Below are 20,261 nucleotides of genomic sequence, written 5' to 3' on the forward strand. Positions count from 1 at the left end.
AGGGAAGTACTTCATTTTTATGGCTGAGTAATGTTCCACTGTATGGATAGATTACAGTTTGTTTTAACCGTTCATCAGCTGGTGGAATTTGGGCTTTTCCCACTTTTTGGCTATTATGAATAATATTGATACAAACATTCATGTTTTGGTGTAGACATGTCTTCAGTTCCTGGATATGAGCTTAGGGGTGGAATTGCTTAGTCATATGGTAACCACTTTTTGAGGAACTGCCCAACTGTTTTCCAAAGCAGCTGCATTTCACATGCCCACCAGCAGCAAAGAGCACCAATTTCTCCACATCCTCATCAACATGTGCTATTTTCCCTTTCTATTTCCTTTTTGATAATAAACATTCTCATGGGTATGAAGAGGTATCACTTCCTGGTTCTGATGTTTCCCTGATGACACTGAACATTTTTCATGTGCCTATCAGCCGTCTGAAAGTCCTTTGCTTTTTTATTTTTTTATCCTCATCCAACAACATGCTCGCTGATTTTATAGAGAGAGGAAAGGAGGCAGGGAGAGCAACATCGACGTGAGACAGAAACATCAGTTGGTTGCGTCTCACATGCACCCCGACCAGGGACTAAACCCACAACTGAGCGTGTGCCCTGACAGGGAATCGAACCCACCACCTTTCAGTTAGCAGGATGATGCCCAGCCAACTGAGCCACACCAGCTAGGGCTTTCTTTTTTAAAAAAATATTGGGTATTTGTCTTCTTATTGTTGAGTTTCTTATACAGACTGGATACTAGACCCTTATCAGGTAGACGATTTGCAAACATCTCCCATTCTGGGTCTGATTATGCTTGAATGGTGGGTGTCAGGAGGGCAGCAGCACTCAGGCACCCATCCAACCCCGTGCCCTGTGAGCCAGCACAGGTCTCATCGTGGCATCAAACAGCTGGGGGTCCAGCCAGGCCTCCCTGCCCTCCCCAGGCCCAGCACCTCCATGAGGCTCAGTGAGCAGCGCCCAGGGCCCACAATATTTCTAGGAGCCCAGGAAAAGTCTTAATTTCTTTTAAAATCAGAGAGGTAAAAGTGAACTTCTAGACAGGAGAAAATGTTCTAACATATGTTCATTTTTGTACCATTACACCATAAGACAGAATTTAACTTTTTTTCTTATGGGGAAAGGGACTTGCAAAGGCAAAAGTGCCCCTGGCCCACTTAAAATGCGGCCCTGTATAACCCTCCGGTCCCAGGCCATAAGCACTCCCCCTGCCCAACCCCGGGCAGACAGCAAGTCTGGGAGTATGTGATCCTCCCTCTGAGAAAGCACAGAAAAATTAGAACTCTGAGGATGTAACAGACCAATCCTGGCCCATGGGCCTACAACTAGCGAGGACCTTGGGCTACTTACTACACCCTTGAACCTCAGTTTCCTCATATGTAAAACGGAGACAGCAGCACCTGCCTCCTGTGAGCAGTGTTCCCAGAACCTAGGAAAGTAATGGGAGCGGGGGTGGTTGTGGTGGTTTCTGAGTTGCTAGACTCCACACTGCGAGAACTGGAGTAGGGGTTGGGGAGGCAGCACAGGTCCTCTCTACATCCCATTATTTTATTTTATTTTTTTAAATTGATTAGAGAGAGAGAGAGAGATCAATTTCTCATCTCACTTATACACGGATTCATTGGTGATTCTTATATGTGCCCTGACCAGGGATTGAACCAGCAACCTTGGCATATCAGGACGATGCTTTAACCAAACGAGCTACCGGCCAGGGCTAGCCTCAGTCTTCATTTAGGAAATAGGAGTTGAATGGGCAGCCTGTGAGGTCCCTTCCTGATACGGCAGGACACATGTGTGCTGGCCTTCAGATATCACACACACAGCCTCTCCACTGACAAACATGCCAGGGCCTGCTGACTTTGGCTATTGCGCATTTATTGCAAACAGAACATCTGAGGTATGAGAAGCTGACCCAGACCCATGCCTGCCCCCGACTGGGGGTGGGGCAGTCTCTCCTCACCCCATGCCAGGCACCCAGCACTGAGGTAGCTGCATCGTACGCCCCTACAATACAACTCCCCAGGCTTGCCCAATTCTCATGCAGATCCAGGCCTGGAAGGGAAGAGGAAGGAGGAAAGGCAAATAGGAGAAGCCCCAGCTTCGGTGGAAAATGCCCATACCCCCAACAAACATGTCAGCCTCCAAGGAAAGGCACCTTCCCATCTGTCCACCCCAGGGGCAGCCCAGCTAGCAGTGGGGATGGGGCAGCTGGCTGCCAGGCTGGTGGGTCACTGCTGCTCCAGGCAGTCCTCAGTCACCCCCTGAGCGGCCAGCTCAGCCAGCACGTTCTGCAGGTAGTTGGGGTCAGGGTAGCCATGGCCTGTCACATTGCGGTCCATCTCTGTCTTGTGGTGGATCTCATTCCACACCACCGTATCCGTCTCGCCTGTGGTGCTGGATGTACCCACTGTGAAGATAAGTCTTCTTTTCCAGGCCACCTTCAGCAGCTCTAGGACCTGCTCCCGGAGGAAGTTGAAGAGGAAGAGGAAGAAGAGGAAGTGAGGGAGAAAGGAAGGGTGAACAAGCACTGGCCTAGATTTTTACCCTGGGGCAGGGGTGGCCAGGCAACAGGGTGGGAACATCCACTGCCCGCCCCCACCTGCCCCGCCACTATTTTGCCCCAGTGATAAGGATGAGGACAGCAGCACCACTCACCCAGCTATGCCAGCTGTGGGTTATGAAGGGCCACATGCTAGGTCCCTGATCCACCCAACATGTACATTAGCCACCGGCAGGGCCCCTGAGAGCTGGGCCATTTCTCCTCTCCATTCCATCCCGCTGCCACCTAAGTGACATCATCCATGATCCCAGAGTGTGAAGCCCCGTCTGTGGGGATCCCTAGCCTCTAGCTCTAGCTAGCCCTGACCCCCCTAGAATGCCAACTGCTGATCTGACGGTTCAACTGTGCACCTCCATGATTCGCCTTGGCCCCACCCCACGGTTGACCCTCCCACCTAAGCCAGTGCTGCCATCTACTCAGCCCCTAAACATCCGGGTTATTCCCTACTTCCAGGACATCTTGGATGAGCTCCCTTCTGTTCCGCCTCATCAAATTTAGGCCTCCCTGCTCTCCCATTCTGGCTGCTCCCCACGCTTGGCCCTGAGTCTGTGCTCTCATAGCACCAGAGGCAGCTTTCGCAGACCTAAAATCTGCAGCTATTCCTCCTCTGCTGACACGCCCTCACCTCATGGCATCACAGTGCTTAGAATAAAGTGCACTCGTCTGGCTGGCCTGGAGGGTACCCGCCCACCTTTACTCCTCCTTGTTCACCTCACTCCACCCTGCTTGGTCCTCCCTCAGGCTCTTGACATCTTCCAAACCTGTTCCCATCTCAAAGATGTTACTAGTTGTTCTGTCTGACTAGAATGCTCTCCCAGGAGCAAGGAAAGTCCCAATTCAGGTCTCGGTGTAGAGGCATAACTTTGCCCAACAGGCTGCTAGGAAACAGCCTCTTCTTCCTACTCAAGCCCCAGTAAAGTACAGACCATCTCTCCTGGTATTCCCGGCACCTGGAGGATGCCCAGCCCACAGCAGGTTCCTGGGAAGGCCCCGCACTGGAACCAGCAATTGGGCACAGGCCTGCCAGTTTGTGTGTGTGTGGAGCCCTCCCCAAGGGTGGCAGTGGCGGTGGTGGTGGGGCCTTTACCTTGCGGCCCTGGGCGTTGTCCGGAAGGTAGCACTGGCGGGGAAACCCTCTGGCGGTGAATGGCTTACCGGGGTTGGGGTGCTCAGGGCCCTGAGAGAGGAACACAGACACAGGAGTGGGGGTGCTCAGCAGACACAGAGGTACAGAGGACATGGAGGCCCAGCCTTGCACCTCTGCCCTCCTGACCAGAGCTATTCCTGAGCTCAAATGACCAAATAAATCACTCTCTCTCAAATCCTGCCCCTCAAAGACCCAGTATGAACAATGCTGCCCTCCTTGAATATGTGCCACTTCACTGGTATCAGACACACCCAATAACTTTCTCCATTTCCCTGATGAGACCAGAACCCCTCAGGGGCTGGAATGGAGGTTCCTACTTCTTCACAATCCTCCAGGCACGGACCTCTCTGGACTGGATTACAGGTCTGCCAGCCTTCAGGACGCCCTCACTCCAGCACACAGGCCCCTCTGGTCTTCACTCTACAAGTAGCTGGAGCAGGGCCCTGACAGTGGCCTAGACAAGAGCACACGCCACGTACAGTTCTAAGTTCCCCTCTGGCCCAAAGGTCCCAACCCTGTCTAGAATGTTTTAATATTCCACTCTGAGCCAAGAAATAGAAGGAAATCAGGGAAAAGTACATGACCTTCAGGCGCCTGGTCCCCACTGCCCTGTATCTTCCCAAAGATCAACCCTGGCCCAAGGAAGAAAGCCGAAGGGGTAAGTGTTCTTTTCTGGGTCTCCACTGGGAACCTGAGATCTTCTGCTAGGATTCCTGTCTTGTTCCTGACATCCAGATCCAGGCCTGCCACTCCCAATCCAGGCCTGATACAGCCACTAAGCCAGTCTCTCCAGTAGTCCTCACTACTGGCACCTCCCTGCCCCGTCCTATGCCCCCAAGAGGCCTCCTGCCCCTCAACAAGTGTTCTTCCTGCTTATACACTTGGCCTTCGGCCCTGTGCAAATCCAGTCAAGATATCTCTGCCTCCAGGAAGCCTTCCCTATCTCAGGAAAGAACTGAGGGCCATCTCTTTGCTTCCACGGCCCTAAAAGCTTGCTGTACCTCAGTGCTAGTGCCTCCTGGTTCCTGGAAGCCTAAGCTTAGCAACCTGGACATCCTTGCAGTGATCAGGGGGCAGACTGCTGGGAGAGGGGATGATTCCAGAAAGATCTGAGGACGCTCCTCTTGTGCCAGGGCACTCTTACCTGAATGCCATGAGGAATGTTGTAAACTATGAGTATCGTCCCGCAGTCCTCATGGCCAGGCAGGGACACCTGGAAGCTGAACACCTCCATCTTCCCTCGAGGCTGGGTCCCAGTTTTCTCTCCGTAGATGGTTTTGCAGGAAGGACACTGTAAACTTCCATCCTGAGACAAGGCAGAACACCACACACTGAGCTGGCAGCCCTGACAGCGTGCCTAGGCACAGCCTCCCGCCATCTAGATGGGAAGGAGGCCTGCAGGGGGACCGGCTGGCTGCTGTCACACATCGGGTTCTGGGCAGGTGGCTCAACTCCCAGGCAGCCTCCTTGCACAGAAACTTGATTCCAACAGCTTCCTTAGAAAGGTAAGTTTTGCACCAGAAACTCATTATACAATTTTCATTAAAGGGTGGAAAGTACCAGGAGACTGGCAGCAGGTGAAAAATCAGATTTATGAGAAGTTCCCACAGTCTGATCACATTTCAAATCAAATAGGAGCCCCTGTGACTGATCAACTGTTGGTGCTGGCACCTTAGCTGGGACAGGACACACAGGGACACTGCGGAGAAAAGCCAAGCCAAGCCTAAAGGTTTGCCACGTGACTCGGTTCCCTTCGTCCTCCCCGCCTCTGTCCATTCTGGCTAAACTCCACTGAAGGGAGCACAGCCAGGTGTCACCTGCCACCCCCAGCTCCCCAGCTCCCCACCCCCATCCTGGTGTAGGGCAGGGGCTGCCTCCGTGCACAGGGCAGTTCCAGCCACCTGCTCAGAGGCAGCATGACCAGGACAGGTTGCCCCCGGCCCCCACCCTGAGTCCACACGCAGGCACCTTGTTCCCATTGCGATACATGGCCAGCAGGCAGAGCAGGTGAAAGGCATGGCTGCACTTGGTGAGGCGGCCCACAGCCACTGGCCCAATGTTCTTGCTGCTGGTCACGTCGCTGTACCCAGACACCACGGACAGTTTCTCCATACAGATGATGCAGTCCTGGAGGTGAACCAAACACAGGGCACACTCACTAAAAGAGACACTGCACCGAAAGAGGGGAGACTTGAAGGAAAAGACCTTCATCTGCTGAAATGCTGGAGTTACAGTCAAAGTCAATTCAACAGTCATTTGTTCCAGAGGCTGGGAACACAGAGGAGGCACTGGGATCTGTGCCCTCAGGGCCAGTGCATCAACACAACCAGAGGCCAGCACAGTAGCAGGAACAGCCAGATAGAGAAGAAAAAAGAGGAGTCCCTCCAAGCTGGGTCTGCAAGAGAAAAGGGAACTTGTCAGCCAGACAAGTGTGGGAAGGACATTCCAGGTAGAGAGAAGAGAATGGCCTGAAGCACGAACCCACACATAGTTCGGGAGGGATGGCAGCTCCTGGAGGAGGCAGGGGGAACCCTGTAGGAGATGAGACAAGATGGGGAGAGGACCAAATCCTGGAAGCTGCTGATCATGTTCGGGAGTTGGGGTTTTATCTTACACATTGGGGCCCCACTGAGGGGCTTTAAGGAGGGGGCACTGCCATGATCACAGCTATATGTCAGTTGTATAGATGACAGTGTGGAGGGGAGGAGGCTGGGGGCAAAGAAGCCCAGTGGTGCCCAATGAGCAAAAGGGCAAAGAGAAAGACTGAGGATGTGAAGTGGGAGTGGAGAGGGCTGAAGGGGCAGTGGGACACACACGATGCCTTTCAGACCCACCGCTACCAGCAGATGTTTCTCACGTACTCGGCTTGCAGGAGAAACAGGCCAGGGAAGAGTCCTTGGTTCTGTACTGGAAGGACTGACATTTAGCCCACCTCCTCCGGATTCCCCAGGACTCTCCATTCAAATCAGAGAAAAGTGGCACTTGCAGCCCCCAAAATGTGGCTCAGCAGAAAGAGGTCTGTGTCCTACTGAAGCTGTTAGGGGTCTGGCAGGTCCTGTTGTTTACAGGAACCCTGACTTGCCCTCCCAACAGGCAGAAGGGCGGGACTGCTATCTGGACAATGCCACCTCCCTTCTGCACCAGCATCAGCTCTCGGGGAGTCGGGCAGACTCTCCCAACCCTTGTCTCCAAGACTCCTGGCCGCCAGGGTGGCACAGGGCTACACAGAGGCCTGTGCAAGAGAGGAGCTCTGCTCAGGATCACACTTGTTTGTAGCAAAGCTAAGATAGGAGTGCAAGTTGCAAAAGCTACAGCCTCCTCATCTTGGTAAGGCCTGCCTCGGAGGTCAAGTGCCCAGAGCATGGTGCCAGCATCCAGAGGTACCCTTCCAGCAGAGACCAGATTGGTGTCCTTCTTGTCTGGAGTTGCCCCTTATTTCCAAACAAAACTAAAAGCAGCATGGCTCCTGTGATACCCACCTCATCCGGGGCTGTTCTTAGCTCTTCAGTATAGTTTCTTATCACCTGCTCTGGCTCTGGCTTTGGAGTCCCTCCTAGAAGAGAGGAGAACATCAGTGGTGTCCCAACAAGTATAAACTGGAGATGTTGAAACCGGAGAGAAAGGAGGATGAGGGAGAGGTCCCAGCTGCCAGGAGGGATGTCAGAAGGGCTGAGACAGACAGGAAGGTTAGCATGCAGAGACCTGGAGCCAAGCAGAACACAGTTGCTTGGCTGAGCCCTATCCAGGCCCACCCACTGGGGCCTGGCCCCAGGGGCCCTGGAGGCAGAGAAAGAGGGGCAGAGACAGTAGCTGGTCACAGTTCTCAGGTCCCTGTGCACATTCCTGTGTCAGGAAGCTGGACCCAGGCTCCTCAGATGACATACAGAAGAGCCAAATAGCAGTTTCTAAAACAAACTACTCTGGAGCGTGTACTGGCAGTGTTATTGCACTCCTCTTTCACTATTCGTGTAAAGAAGTCTCAGTAAGAAGAGTTTTATGAGTCAAGTGTGAAGCAGGTGCCTACATCATGTGGGCATCTTTTGTGCATGCTGACGGCAGCCGATGGCCACACTAACACTGTTACAATAAGCCACAAAGTCTTCTCAAGCCTGTCCCCGGACTGTGGCGTCTTAGTGACACACCTACTTGGTTCCTGAGGCAAGTGACTCTGGGACACATCCAAGACATGCAGCAGGAAGGGTGCCATGGCCTCCTGCTCCTCTCAAAACTTCCCACTCCTCTGTGCACCCGGGCAAGCAGCTGGGAGGGGAGCCTACACCTACAGGCCTCACCCAAGGACAAGACACTCCCGAGCTGGCAAGAGGGAATCCATACAGCTAGGGGGTGTGCCCAGACACAGGCAGCAGCGGAATCAGAAAGGATGGTAGCAAAGCCCACGCAAGAGCAGAAAGGGGCGGGGGAGGGGAGGGCATGGAGACCACAGCAACCAGGGAAAGCAACCCTGCCGGGCTCCTCATCCTGCCTCAAGGTAACTGGGGAGGTCCTAGACTCCGAGACCAAGGGACTCTGGTTTCAATCCTAGTGCATGGCCATCAGCCTGTGGCTGCAAAGACTTAACAAGCCTGAGGCTTCGAACACTGAGGTCCCTCTAGACTAGAGGCCAGGTGATGCTATAAGGGGAGCAGTGAGGCTGGTACCAGGCAATGCCAGGTTTGATTCTGGCTCTTGTGCTGGGATTAAATCATGTTACCTCTGAGTCTCAGTTACCTTGTCTAACAAGTGGAGACCTAATACCACCAAAGCTGATAACTATAAATGAATGAGCTGTTATTACCTGGAAGGCAGCAATAGGCAAAAAAATACCACACTCTAGACCCCAACACCCAACTGCATGCATATCACAAACACCCAGAACCCCATACACACTCACACATACAAACTTCTAGGACCTGACTCTGGTCACTGATGAAAAAGCCAGGCCAAAGCACAATGACCACCCTGATATCAGGGACTCTACTCAGATTTTGGGGAGAAGACTTTTAGAAAAGCCTGGTAGCTACAGGCCAGTCTCCACATGAGCTTAAGACCCCAAACACCAGGACTAGCCACTGGCCCACTTCTGGTGAGACTCAGCTCCGCATCCCATTCCCCCATCACCCACCCTGGCCCAGGCAGCCTTTCAGAACTGAAGGTTCTGAGCCACATTTCTCCAAGGGAGCCAGCCAGGTGACTACCAACCCCATGAAAGGGCCATCTGAGCCCAGGAAGGACAGAAGGTCTGCCAAGAGCCTGTGTTCTTTTTTTAAAAGGATTTTATTTATTTTTAGAGAGGGGAAAGGAGGGAGACGAGAGGAAAAGAAACATCGATGTGAGAGAGAAACATCGATCGGCTGCCTCTCCTACCTGCCCCCAACTGTGGACTGAACCCACAACCCAGGCATGTGCCCTGAGCGGGAATCAAGCAGGCAACCTTTCACTTTGTGGGATGACGCCCAACCAACTGAGCCACACCGATCAGAGTGAGAGCCTGTGTTCTTTCCAGGCACAGTAAGAACTGGAACAGGGTCAGGATCTCTGAGCCTGCCTTGCTTGCCAGGGGTGGGGTGGGGGTGGGTGGGAGTTTGGGGGGGGGCTGGGCAGGTAAACCCTGAGGGCTGTGGGTTAGACAGACATTGGACATGATCAGAGCAGCCACCTTTACTATGTGCCAGGTGCTTCATGTGTGTGCTTTCCATTCTTCTCATAACCACTCTGCTAAGTAGGGGGCACTGGCTCATGAATGGAGGAGACACTTGCATAAGATCACAAAGCTGAGACAAAAACCCAGGAATGGCTGAGCCAGGGCTGTGCTCCCTGCTCACCACACCATCCTGAAGGCCACTGGGCTGTCAGCAGTACATGCTTCTCTGGCCCTACAATCAGCTTTAGAAATGACGGGCTTAGAACTTACTACCCATGGGCCACTCCACGTCAATCTTGTTAAAACTCACAGAACTGGCTATGGTCCTGAACTCCTACTTCCCCAGATGGGTGATGGGCAGAACAGTGGTCATCAGGAGGCCCCTGTGAAGTAGACCCACCCAGAGAGCCAGACAGGGCTGGGGACCTTTCCTGAGACACATACGGGCCCCAGTGGAAGGGACAGAGTTGTCCCTCATCCTGAATCAGGCCTCACCCCACACCTGTGTTTACAAAGTCACAGAGTCCTCAAAAACAGGCCACTCTCACTCCAATTGTTCCAGAGAGACAGGACCTCAACACAACGCTGGAACTGCAGAGAAAAGTCAATTCCCCAGAGGCCACCTCTGCTGCTGAGGGCAGGGAGAAGGGCGAGAAGCCCACACCCTGGCAGGGAAAAAAGCAGAGAAGGGCCGTGGGAGTCAGAGTAGAGCGGCTGATGCAGGAGAGTCAGAGGCAGCAAGGCTCAGAGGTGGCTGAGCAGGGACCAGAGAGTATTTGTGAGCAGAAACTACCTTTCATGGACATTTTCCTCAATCTCTTAACTGAGCTGTGACTTTTAGAGGCCAGACAGGAGGCAGGAGGGCTGGTGGGCTGGGGTGCGCGGCTAAGACACACAGGGAGTCCGATGGCTGACATCAGAACACTCGTCATGCCTACACAAGGTGCAAGATCAGACATGCAGACAGGAGAAATGTTAGGAGGAATCATCTGGCACATGACGTCCACAAACCCTAGCTGAGTCCAAGTGGCCCTGTGAATGGCCATCAGGACCCACCAGTCTCCCTGGGGAATCTGGCGGCTCAAGGCTGCCAGGGCCTACCCCAGCTGACAGCTAAGCTCCAGGCAAGGAACCAGTGAGCTGCCCAACTCATCAGAGCCCTGGCCCCAAGTTCCACAGGTGTCTATACAAGCAACCAATCAGCCTGCACCGAGAGCATGCAGGGGGTGGTGAAGCCATTTGCAGAATGCCACCCCAGGAAGCCTCCTGAGCAGTTCTGGGAGCTGCCTCCCCATGCCAGGCACAGGGAAAGAGAGCAGAAGGGCAATATGGAAAGGTGCAGCCAAGCTCTGGTAACATGGGCGGGCTCTCAAGCCCAGTCCTCCTCATGTTCCTCCTGCACACTCCCTTGACTCCCAGTCACTGCCTCCAGTGGGGTGCTATCTGCTTTCCACATCCCACCTGGACTACCTAGGTGGCTTCAGTGCCATTGCCAGGGTGGGTGACCGAAAAGGCTGACCCCTGGGCCCGCTCTCCAACTGAGGCATTCCCCATGGTCCATGCAAATGTTCCTCTGGAGCAGCAAAAGTCCCAGCCATTGCTTCCTTCTCTGGTACCTTCAGCTGAGGCTTAAACGGTCCCTCTGCTCTGGGTGGGCATGCATGATGGGCAAGCCCACAGGGAAAGAGCCGCCGCAGGCAGCCCTGCTGAGAGGCACTGTCCGTTCTTGTCATACTTTCTGGGGCTCCTCAAGTCCTAACTGACCCTCAACCTCCACTGCTCCCTTCACACTCCCTGAGGACCGGACACTTCCTGGAACACAGCATGTCCACCTATTGAAGTCCCTATTCTTGCCACCCTCTCAGCCCACCCTGCTGCCCACAGCAACAGCTCCCTAATCCCTCCTGTCCTCAGTCTGGCTCAAAATCGTCTCCCAAGGGGAAGGGAGCTCTGGGCTTCTCCCTGGGCACTCGGAATCTGACTAGGGGGCTGGACACTGCCTGGGGCAGGAAGTGGAGATCCTGGCCCTGCTGGGCCTCATTTCCACCCCAGCCCAGGCAGACAAAGCTGCCACTCCAAAGGCAATTCAGAGGGATGAAGAGACACCTGGTCTTGGGATCCAGCAAGCCAGCCACTGCGGCATCTACCAGAAAAACAAAGGCTCTCAGAGTGGCAAATGTGCCAGTCAGGGACAGAAGCAGAGCAGGCACCAGCCAGCAGCCTGGGTGGCGCAGCCAAGGCAGGCAAGGTATGTTGTGGTGGCCGCTCAGCAAGAGACCCCAAAGGACACACCAAAGGACCAAGGTTGGACCCCAGGCGCCGGCTCATCAGGTAATGCAATGCCACCAGTGTCCCAACGTTCATTCATGGGCTCAAATGTGGATTCACTTGGGAACTAAAGGTCAATCAGACTGACAAGCAGGCATGGGACAAAAAGATGGAGAAAACAGAACAATTCCTTAGGACCTTGGGCCTTTGTATTGACCATGACCTCTTCTCTCAACATCAACTAGCTCCCTCACTTCCACCAGACTCCTCCTCCAGGGTCACCTCAGCAGGCAGCCCTTGCCTGACCACCCCTCATCCACAGGGCCACGTCCCCCTCCAACGCTGTCTCTTCTACTCTGCTTAGTGTTCTTACCACCTGAGGGGAGACTCATTTACTTGTTTTTGTGCCTGTGTCCCCCAACACCCAGGACCTGTGCTCGGTATCTGTCTGCTGGAGAACAAAGACACTCCTGGGGCCACCATTACCAGCCCCCAAGAGGCCAGCATGAACAACACTCCTGCTCTTTTCAATGCAGGACCAATATTCCTGAATTCAAGTCACAGACAGGTTTTTATTTAAAAGCCTGCAGAGGTCTGCCTTCCTGTGGAAAAGGGCCAAAATTACCACATACCAAACACTTCACAGAAGCAGTGCCCAGTGGACAGGATGGTCGAGGATACCAGGAGTGGACCATCACCTCTTCCCCAACAGCAAAGGCTCAGGACAGGTGCCCGAAGTCCTAACACCCTTATATAACTGTAACAGCGCAGACAGCCACAGCTTTTCCTCAGCTCATCTGATCTGTCAGAACCCCCAGAGATTACAGTCTTTGTACACAGGCAGATGTGTGAACACCCCTTTTCTGACACCAAATGTCGGCCTTTCGTCCAGTGACCAGGGCTCAGGTCCACGCTTATCCTCCCCTGGCTCTGCCCTTGCGCCACCCTCCCCAGCTAACTGATCTTGGGCAGGTTGCAGCAGCATAAAATGCAGATACTCCTTGTCCCTCACAGAGCGGGAACCTAGCTCCAACACTGGGGTCCCATTCCACAACTCCCTCAAAAGAGAGGTCTGGGCCATGCTGCAGCCAGTGAAGCTGTCACCTGAGGCTGGAGGCGGCTCCTCTGTGGATTTCCTCCGCCACTGCGGGGGGGTACACAGTCCAATAGCATGGCCACTTGTTTGTAAACCTACCTGCAAAACCCTGTGTCCAAGTGCTCACATCACTGCAGCCAGGTCTGAATCCACATTCCCCAATCCATACACACAGCCAGGCTGAGACAACACTCTCCAGGCCTTGCTTCTTGATTCAGAGAATTTCTTATTTTCTGGTGCTCTAGACAATGGTCCCACCAACAGGTATAAACCAGAACTGTGCATTCAGGGTAGGCAGTAAAGATGCTGTGGCAAAAATACTGCACTCGATAGAGGACAATCTGGGACCTAGTCCAGAGAGGGTCCTCAACCTCAAGAGCAGAAGGGGATTAAGAGCTACTCAATACCCAGATCATTTCTAGGAGTTCTTAAAATGTGTGTTAAAGCCTTAGTGATTACAGAGTGAAACAGAGCTGTGTCATGTGCGGGCTGGGCCTGTTCACACACAACCTTTCTCCAACAAGAACACCACCACACATATACACTCTCTCGTAGGCATGTGTACGCGCGTGCGCGCGCGCGCGCACACACACACACACACACACACATATACAGGTCTAACTTATCTATGGCATCTGATGCCATACAAAGACCTAAACTTGGCAGGAACTTTCTAGTCACCACTGTCACTCACTGTTCTCTCTGCTCCAGCAGAGGGTTACTGGCTGAGCAGCTGAAGCAGGTAGCAGAGGGCCTGCAGGGCAGGGTCTCCCCTCCTGGGGCCTTGCCAGCCCCACTCTCCCACCTTCTATCACCTCCCTCACTGGTCCTTCCATTCCTTCAAGGGCTCTCTTCCCAGTGTCCCACCCATGAGCTATATAAGCTCATACACTGCCAGGTGGCAGAGGCCAGCCCATCGCACCCCAGACTGTTCATCTGAGTTGCATATCCAAATTCCATTGCCTCCAGGCCAGTTCCACCTGTCCATATACAGCCATTGCCCCCCTGTCCATCTCTCCCAATGTTTCCACGAGACAAGGAGTAGCACAGTGTATGAGCTAAGAAGACAGAATGCTTAGGGCTATATCCCAACTCCCCAGGGACAGGCTGGCTGATCTGGGGAAGTTTTGGAATTCTCTGAGCCTCAGTTTCTCAAGTGTAAAATGCGAATAAAAGTTACCAGCCTCACAGAGTTGTGACTGGGATGAAGTGAATCCACACACATACAAAGCTGCTAGTTAATCCTCACCAATGATTTATTACAGCACTGCCATCAGCAGCTGGACCCCAGGCCTCGTGCTATCCCCTCTCTCTCGCAGCCAGGCCCATCACCAAGCCAGAAGTTCTTACCTCCATCTCATTGCCATGGCCTCGGTCAGGCCTTGGCGGGCTTACCTGAGGCATGAAGTCAGGCTCCACAAAGGTCTCCCTGCCTCTAGGGCTGTCTCCTCCAATCCCCCGTGTTACCACAGTGACTCACCTAACACACTCACTCTGCTTACCTTATTCCCCTGCTTTGATCTTTAAATGATGCAGGTTCACTACAAGCAGTCTACCTTTCTATAACACTTTATATTTCTTATAAGTTAAAAAATAACTTTCAGTGCCTCCCTAACACCTATAAAAAGAACTTAGAAAACAGTTCCAAGATGTATGATTAACAAAAGATCTAGCTGGACACAAAAGCCACTTATTCATACCATCACTCCAGCCAAAATAGTTCTGGAACTTTCCCATAGGGCCCCTTTAGGGAAATGCCTAATGCATTTCAGGATAGAAAAGTCTCTTGAAGCATAATATAAGGTGATGTGAAAATTTAAAACATGGGGAAAGGTCCACACCAGGGCACCCACCCCCTGAGAGAGAAAGGAGGGGTACCCCAGACTCACTCACCCAGGTTACGCCATCACTAACAAAAGGCATTGCCCCCCCCCCAAAAGAGCCCCTTTGGGTTTCCATGAGAATACAAAAGGGTAACAAGACCCTCTCCCCACAATCTCCTCCTGCTGCCCCCAAGTCCTGCCAGACACAGTCCGTTCTGGAGCCCAGAGCCCAACAGGAGCATACCTACCTGCAAGAGCTTGCTGGATCCTGCTGGGCTTTGTCATCTGCATGGGCACAGCGGCAGGGATGCTCCCAGGATTGCTCACAGGACCGCTGGGGATGGAGGCACTTGGGAAGAAGAGAGAGCAAAGCTTATTACGCGGAGACAATTTACCAGAAATGAAAGCCTGAGAAACACCAGGTTAAGGATACATGGTGCTGTCAAGGACCCATCATAGTTTCACTTTTCACAGCTGCTTCTGTGTGAGGGTTCTGCTTTTTTTCTTTTTTATCCTCATCTGAGGACATGCTTATTAATTTTAGAGGAAGGGAGACAGCAAGGGAGAGAAACATCGGTATGACACATTAAATGGTTGCCTCTCGTACGTGCCCCAAACAGGGACTAAACCTGCAACCTAGGCATGTGTCCTGACCAGGAATTGAACCTGTGACCTTTTGGTTTACAGAACAACACCCCAAACCACTGAGCAACACTGGTCAGGGTTGCTTTTTTCTTTTTTTAAAATTAAAGATCCTGAAAAGAGTATCTGGAAAGAAAAGCAAAGAAATCTGAATTTCACCACTCTCAGACCCAAACTAACCTATAGAATCTGAATACCCATAGTTTAAGATGTCAAGCCGAGAGCCCAGTCCACTATCACTTCCTCTGAAAAAATAAAGTGACAAGAATCAAACTCCAGGCCAGGTGTTGGACAGGAAAGAACGGCAGGCAGGGGCTGCTGGGCTATAAGGTCTCATCTCTTTACAAAGAAGCTTTAACTGTCAAAATATGTTTTCCTGAGAAATCCAGGGACTCTGAACACAAAGAATTTTGAGCTGGCTAGCTTCATCAAAATGAGAGCTCTCGTCCTGACCAGTGTGGCCCTGCTGGCTGGGTGTTGCACCACAAAGCAAAGGGTGGCAGGTTCGATTCCCAGTCAGGGCACAGGTGGCCCCAGTCCCTGGTTGGGGCGCATGTGAGAGATAACCGACCGATGTTTCTCTTCCTCTCTTTTTCCCTCCCTTCCCCTCTCTCTAAAAAAATTAATAAAATCTTTAAAAAAAATATAGGGAGCGCGCTCTATGGTAACTGCAGAAGAAAAATCCAGCAGAAGCCACTCTAACACGAGATCAAGACCAACATCACCAGTGATATGAGAATGCTCTGAAAAGGACACGCCATTTTTGCGGTTCCTGCCAGGATTGCATAACCTCAGTCTAAATCATGAGAAAATATCTGACAAACCCAAATTAAGGGACAGTGGACAAAGTAACTCCCAAAGTGTCAGGGTTATGTAAGATGAAGAAAGACTAAGGGACAGTCATGGGAGGCAGGAGGAGGAGAAGTGACAACTGGACAGAGAATGGGATCCCACAGGATCCTGGGGCAGAAGCAGAACAGTGGCTGTAAAACTGGTTTAGTTAATAGTACTGCACTAATGGTAATTCTTTGGTTCTGAAAACTGCACTATGGTTACGAAAATGTTAACATGAGAAATAAAGATATGGACACTCTCTGTACTATTTTTGTAACTTTTCTGTAAGTATAAAATTGTTCAAAATAAAAGGCTTTTTTAAAAATGAAGGTCTTGCTTCTCGCAGTGACTATGTTCAACACTCATCTGGCATTAAGCCATTACATGTGTAAATGTTAACAAACCCAGGCCCTGATAGCCCGGGGCAGTCCCACATGGAGAACAACTGGTGGAGATGGCCAAGGTGCCTGCCACTACCCCACCCCAACTGCTGTGTGCTCCCATCCATCCCCGCACATGTTAGAAACAGTGAAACAGGAAGAGTTATGGAGCCCTTCCACACACACTGGAGCTCTCCCAAGGGCGGGGCCTGGGCATATTTGTCTCTTTTCTCCTGGGCCCAGCCAGGAGCCAGGAACTGGGAAGGTGCTCAGGAAAACAATGGATAGCTCCAGTCTACTGTGCTATGCTTACATCTGCCAGCAAACCAACCACTTGTCTGGGTACAGCAGATGTTCCAGAAGCTGCCCCAGATCCTTCCCTACCACCAGCCATGGGTCACCGATCCCGCTGGTGGAAAACTATATGGAGCTGGCTGGTTCTAATCCAAACCAGGAAACCCTCACATTCAACTGGTACTGAAGCTGCCAGGACCTCACACGGTCTGTTGCACAGCAGGTACTCTGGTATGTCTGAGTGAATACAGTGAATAAAGGTTTTTTAATTCTCACCCAAGGACATGCTTATCAATGTTAGAGAGAGGAGAAGGGAGGGAGAGAGAAAGAAAGAGAAACATCAATGTGAGAGAAACATTGATCAGCCAGCCGCCTCTCATACACACCTGGACCAGGAACCAAAGCTGCAACCTAGGCATATGCCCTGACTGGGAATTGAACCCATGACCTTTCAGTCTACAGGATGACCCTCCAACCAACTGAGCCACACTGGCCAGGGCATAAAGGGGTGGTTTTGTTTTCATTTCTGGACTGTTCTCCCAAAAAGAATAACATGTGTGGCCATGCTATTCAAATAGCAGATTCTTGCCCTCATCTACTCTCTACGCCAGGAGAACAATGGAACTGGACCTGGAGTGCTCTGATAATGCAATGGAAGGAATGCCTGTTCAGGACTCCTGGGTTAAGGTTTTGTTTTGTTTTTTTTAATCCTCACCCGAGGATATGTTTTTTGATTTTCAGGGAGAAAGCGGGGAGGTAAGTAAGGGGGTAGGGATGGAGAGGGCGAGAATGAGAGTGAGATCCGTTGCCTCCTATATGTGCCCTGACCAGGAATCAAACCTGCAACCTAGGTATGTGCCCTGACTGGGAAGTGAACCCAAAACCTTTTGGTTTACAAGCAACAGGTACCTGTTCTGTTATTCCTACCAACTGAGTCATGCAGCCAGACCACCTAGGCTAAAGTTTTGGCCCATTAAGTTCTATTTAATTTGGAACAAACTCCACCCTCACTTTACCCCACTTTCTGAGCCTCTTTCTCCATTAAAAAAAAAATTATTGATTTTAGAGAGGAAGGGAGGAAAGGGAGAGGGAGAGAGAGAGATGGAAACCTTTATTTGCTGTACCACTTATTTATGCATTCATTGGTTATTTCTTACAGGTGTCTTGACTGGGGATCAAATCCACAACCCTGGCACATCGGGACAATACTCACCAACTGAGCTACCTGGCCAGGGCCTCCTCCTCCATTTTGTTTTTAAAAGGAAGGTAAATAGTCTCTGATCGTCTTTGCAATTCTCAGATTCTGTAAGTGACGGAATTTGAGAAGACATAGCCCTTCCAGGCATCTTTCATCTCCCAAGCTAACTCTCCAGGGAGCACTGAACTTCAGCCTTAGCTAGAAAGTAGGAAAGCCAAAGCTTGGCTCTACAACCGCACAAAATCAGTGGGCTACTAAGTGAGCTTGGTGCCACTGGCCCAGAGTTGCTCCAGGAAGCAGGGACCTCCTTCACCAGAGAGGAACATATCTGAGAAAGGCCTAATTTTAGGTTCCACCCCCAAGAACTAGAGCAGAAAACAGACATGCAGTGAGAGACTTCCAGTGGGCAGCTCACCCAGAACTGGGACCAGGAACCAGGAACCATGACTAATTTCTATTTGCTTAGGGGTCCACTCCCCTTATAACTTATCCCAGCTCCTCCCCACGTTTTTCTGCTCTGATGAGAGGAAATGGAGCAGAAAAAGGATCCAGGGGTTCCCAAGATGGACACTCTCAGGAGCAGACAGAACCTTGGAGGTCACCAATCCCTTCCACATCCTCAACGGGCTCAGACAAGCAGGATGTTCCTGCTGTGGGACATCATTTGCTGCATCAAGTGCCCTTCTCTGAGGATTCTCTGTCGCTGCCTCAGGACTCCCTCCTTATCTCCCTCCTTTCCAAGTCTACCTACTAGGCCCTGCCTGGCCTTCCTGTCTGGGACCATCTCCTGGAATTTCCAAATGGAGCTGAGAACAAGACATGAAGACAGACAGAATATGACAGTCCTGGGTATGGGCAGTGCTAGGAGGCTGAAGAGTAAGGAAATGCAAGCTCTCCCTCTGGCTCCCCAAAGGCCAGGTAGCCAGCACCAACCAGGGGACCTCTGACAGCATGTACAGTACAAGGAACATCAGATGTGGAGTCTGAACACCCCACTTCCAGCGCCTGCCCCCGCTTCAAGCTGTGTGCCCTTGGGCATGCCGAGTCCCATTTCTGAGCTTCAATTTCTCTATCTGTAAGATGAGAATAATTCCAAAAGGCTCCCAGGGCAGTTGCAAGGCTTGATCTGCACCCCAATACAAATGTCCATTGTTTCCCAGGTTTCAGAGGAGCAAAGTGGATACAGAAAAGCTGAAGGGCTGCTGGGCACCTTTCTGCAGGGCCCTCACTAAACCCTGAAATCCACAGCAATATTAGAGCAAAAAGAAACTTCAAAACTGACCAGCCCAACTCCTTAATTTTAAGAGGGGTAAAGAGAGACCTGGAAAGGGAACAGAGCTGGCCCAGAGGCCTGCAGTGGGTCAGGAGGAAGCTCCACCTGGGACCCAGGACTCCAAATTACACAAGCCTAAAGAGCTTGGCCGACAGCAGGAGGGAGCGGGGTGCCTTCAGAGGAAGGGAGAATGGCAGTGAGAACAGAGCAAATGAAAAGCAGACTGGAAGAACCACTTTCTAGGGCCATTTAGTGTAGAGACAAAGCGTGCAGAGGCTTAGCCACACCAGAGCTGCAACAGGCTGCTTGTCATAATCACCATCCCAAGTCATTAAAATGCTCAACAAGCCGACACACCGTCTATTAAAAACAAGAGTGTGCATGACATGCTTTGGAAAGTTTTCTATCCAATATCATTAAAACACAAGTTTTGGTGCTTAAAGGGATAAACTTCAGCTGCCAGGAAATTTACTTAAATCCAGCAGCTCAGTGACAAATGATGCACCTTTTCAATGTATCACTGTCTACTCAGAAAACCTCCCAGGGCACAAGGAAATCAAGTCAGCCAAGGTTTTACCCAGATTGAGCAAGAAGTGATTTGAAACCACATGGGTTCCACAAATTTTGATTTTACATGTTCTTTTCAGTGGCTACCAGTAAACATAGCTGATTCTCAGGCTTCCCCAGCCCATGGAGCTGCCTGCCCTGCTACCTTCTCCTCCCCTCCATATACACAGTAACTTTCACCTAATGCTGTTGACATTCATTTGGCTTCAAGAACCCTATACACCACAGCCCTTAGGGAGACCACGTTGCCAAGTCTTTTCACTCCTCCCATCCCTGCTAGGTTAAGACGTCAGCTATTTATTAAGCCCTCTCTGGCTCTACAACACCCATCGTCGTCGTCGTCGTCGTCGTCGTCGTCGGCAGCCGTCCGTCTCGAGAGACGATGGTGTAGCTTCTTAAGTGTCTATCTGCACCACTGAGAATGGCTGTGCAGTCCAACTCGGGAGTGACACGGTATCTGTCTCCTCCCGTGTTGAATCGACATCTTGTGATGACGCTGGAGTGTCCTCTCCAGTGAAGCTGAA

The 20,261-nt window shown here is 51.7% G+C and overlaps 1 protein-coding gene across 1 annotated transcript in view; it reads right to left on the reverse strand.

Moving 5' to 3' along the window:
- Positions 1 to 1,868: 1,868 nt before the first annotated feature.
- Positions 1,869 to 20,261, reverse strand: part of DTX2 (deltex E3 ubiquitin ligase 2) — a 35,376-nt gene continuing 16,983 nt past the window's right edge. The window contains exons 5-11 of the mRNA XM_090276851.1: positions 14,798 to 14,898; positions 10,156 to 10,296; positions 7,201 to 7,274; positions 5,690 to 5,848; positions 4,866 to 5,027; positions 3,662 to 3,751; positions 1,869 to 2,470 (exon numbers count right to left, since the gene is read on the reverse strand). Coding sequence (XP_090132977.1) covers positions 2,243 to 2,470; positions 3,662 to 3,751; positions 4,866 to 5,027; positions 5,690 to 5,848; positions 7,201 to 7,274; positions 10,156 to 10,296; positions 14,798 to 14,898 — 955 coding nt within the window. The 3' untranslated portion in view covers positions 1,869 to 2,242. The remainder of the gene's footprint in view (positions 2,471 to 3,661; positions 3,752 to 4,865; positions 5,028 to 5,689; positions 5,849 to 7,200; positions 7,275 to 10,155; positions 10,297 to 14,797; positions 14,899 to 20,261) is intronic.

Source organism: Furipterus horrens, unplaced genomic scaffold, assembly GCF_987537825.1.
Source record: "Furipterus horrens unplaced genomic scaffold, mFurHor1.1.pri manual_scaffold_5, whole genome shotgun sequence".
Classification (NCBI taxonomy): Eukaryota; Metazoa; Chordata; class Mammalia; order Chiroptera; family Furipteridae; genus Furipterus; species Furipterus horrens.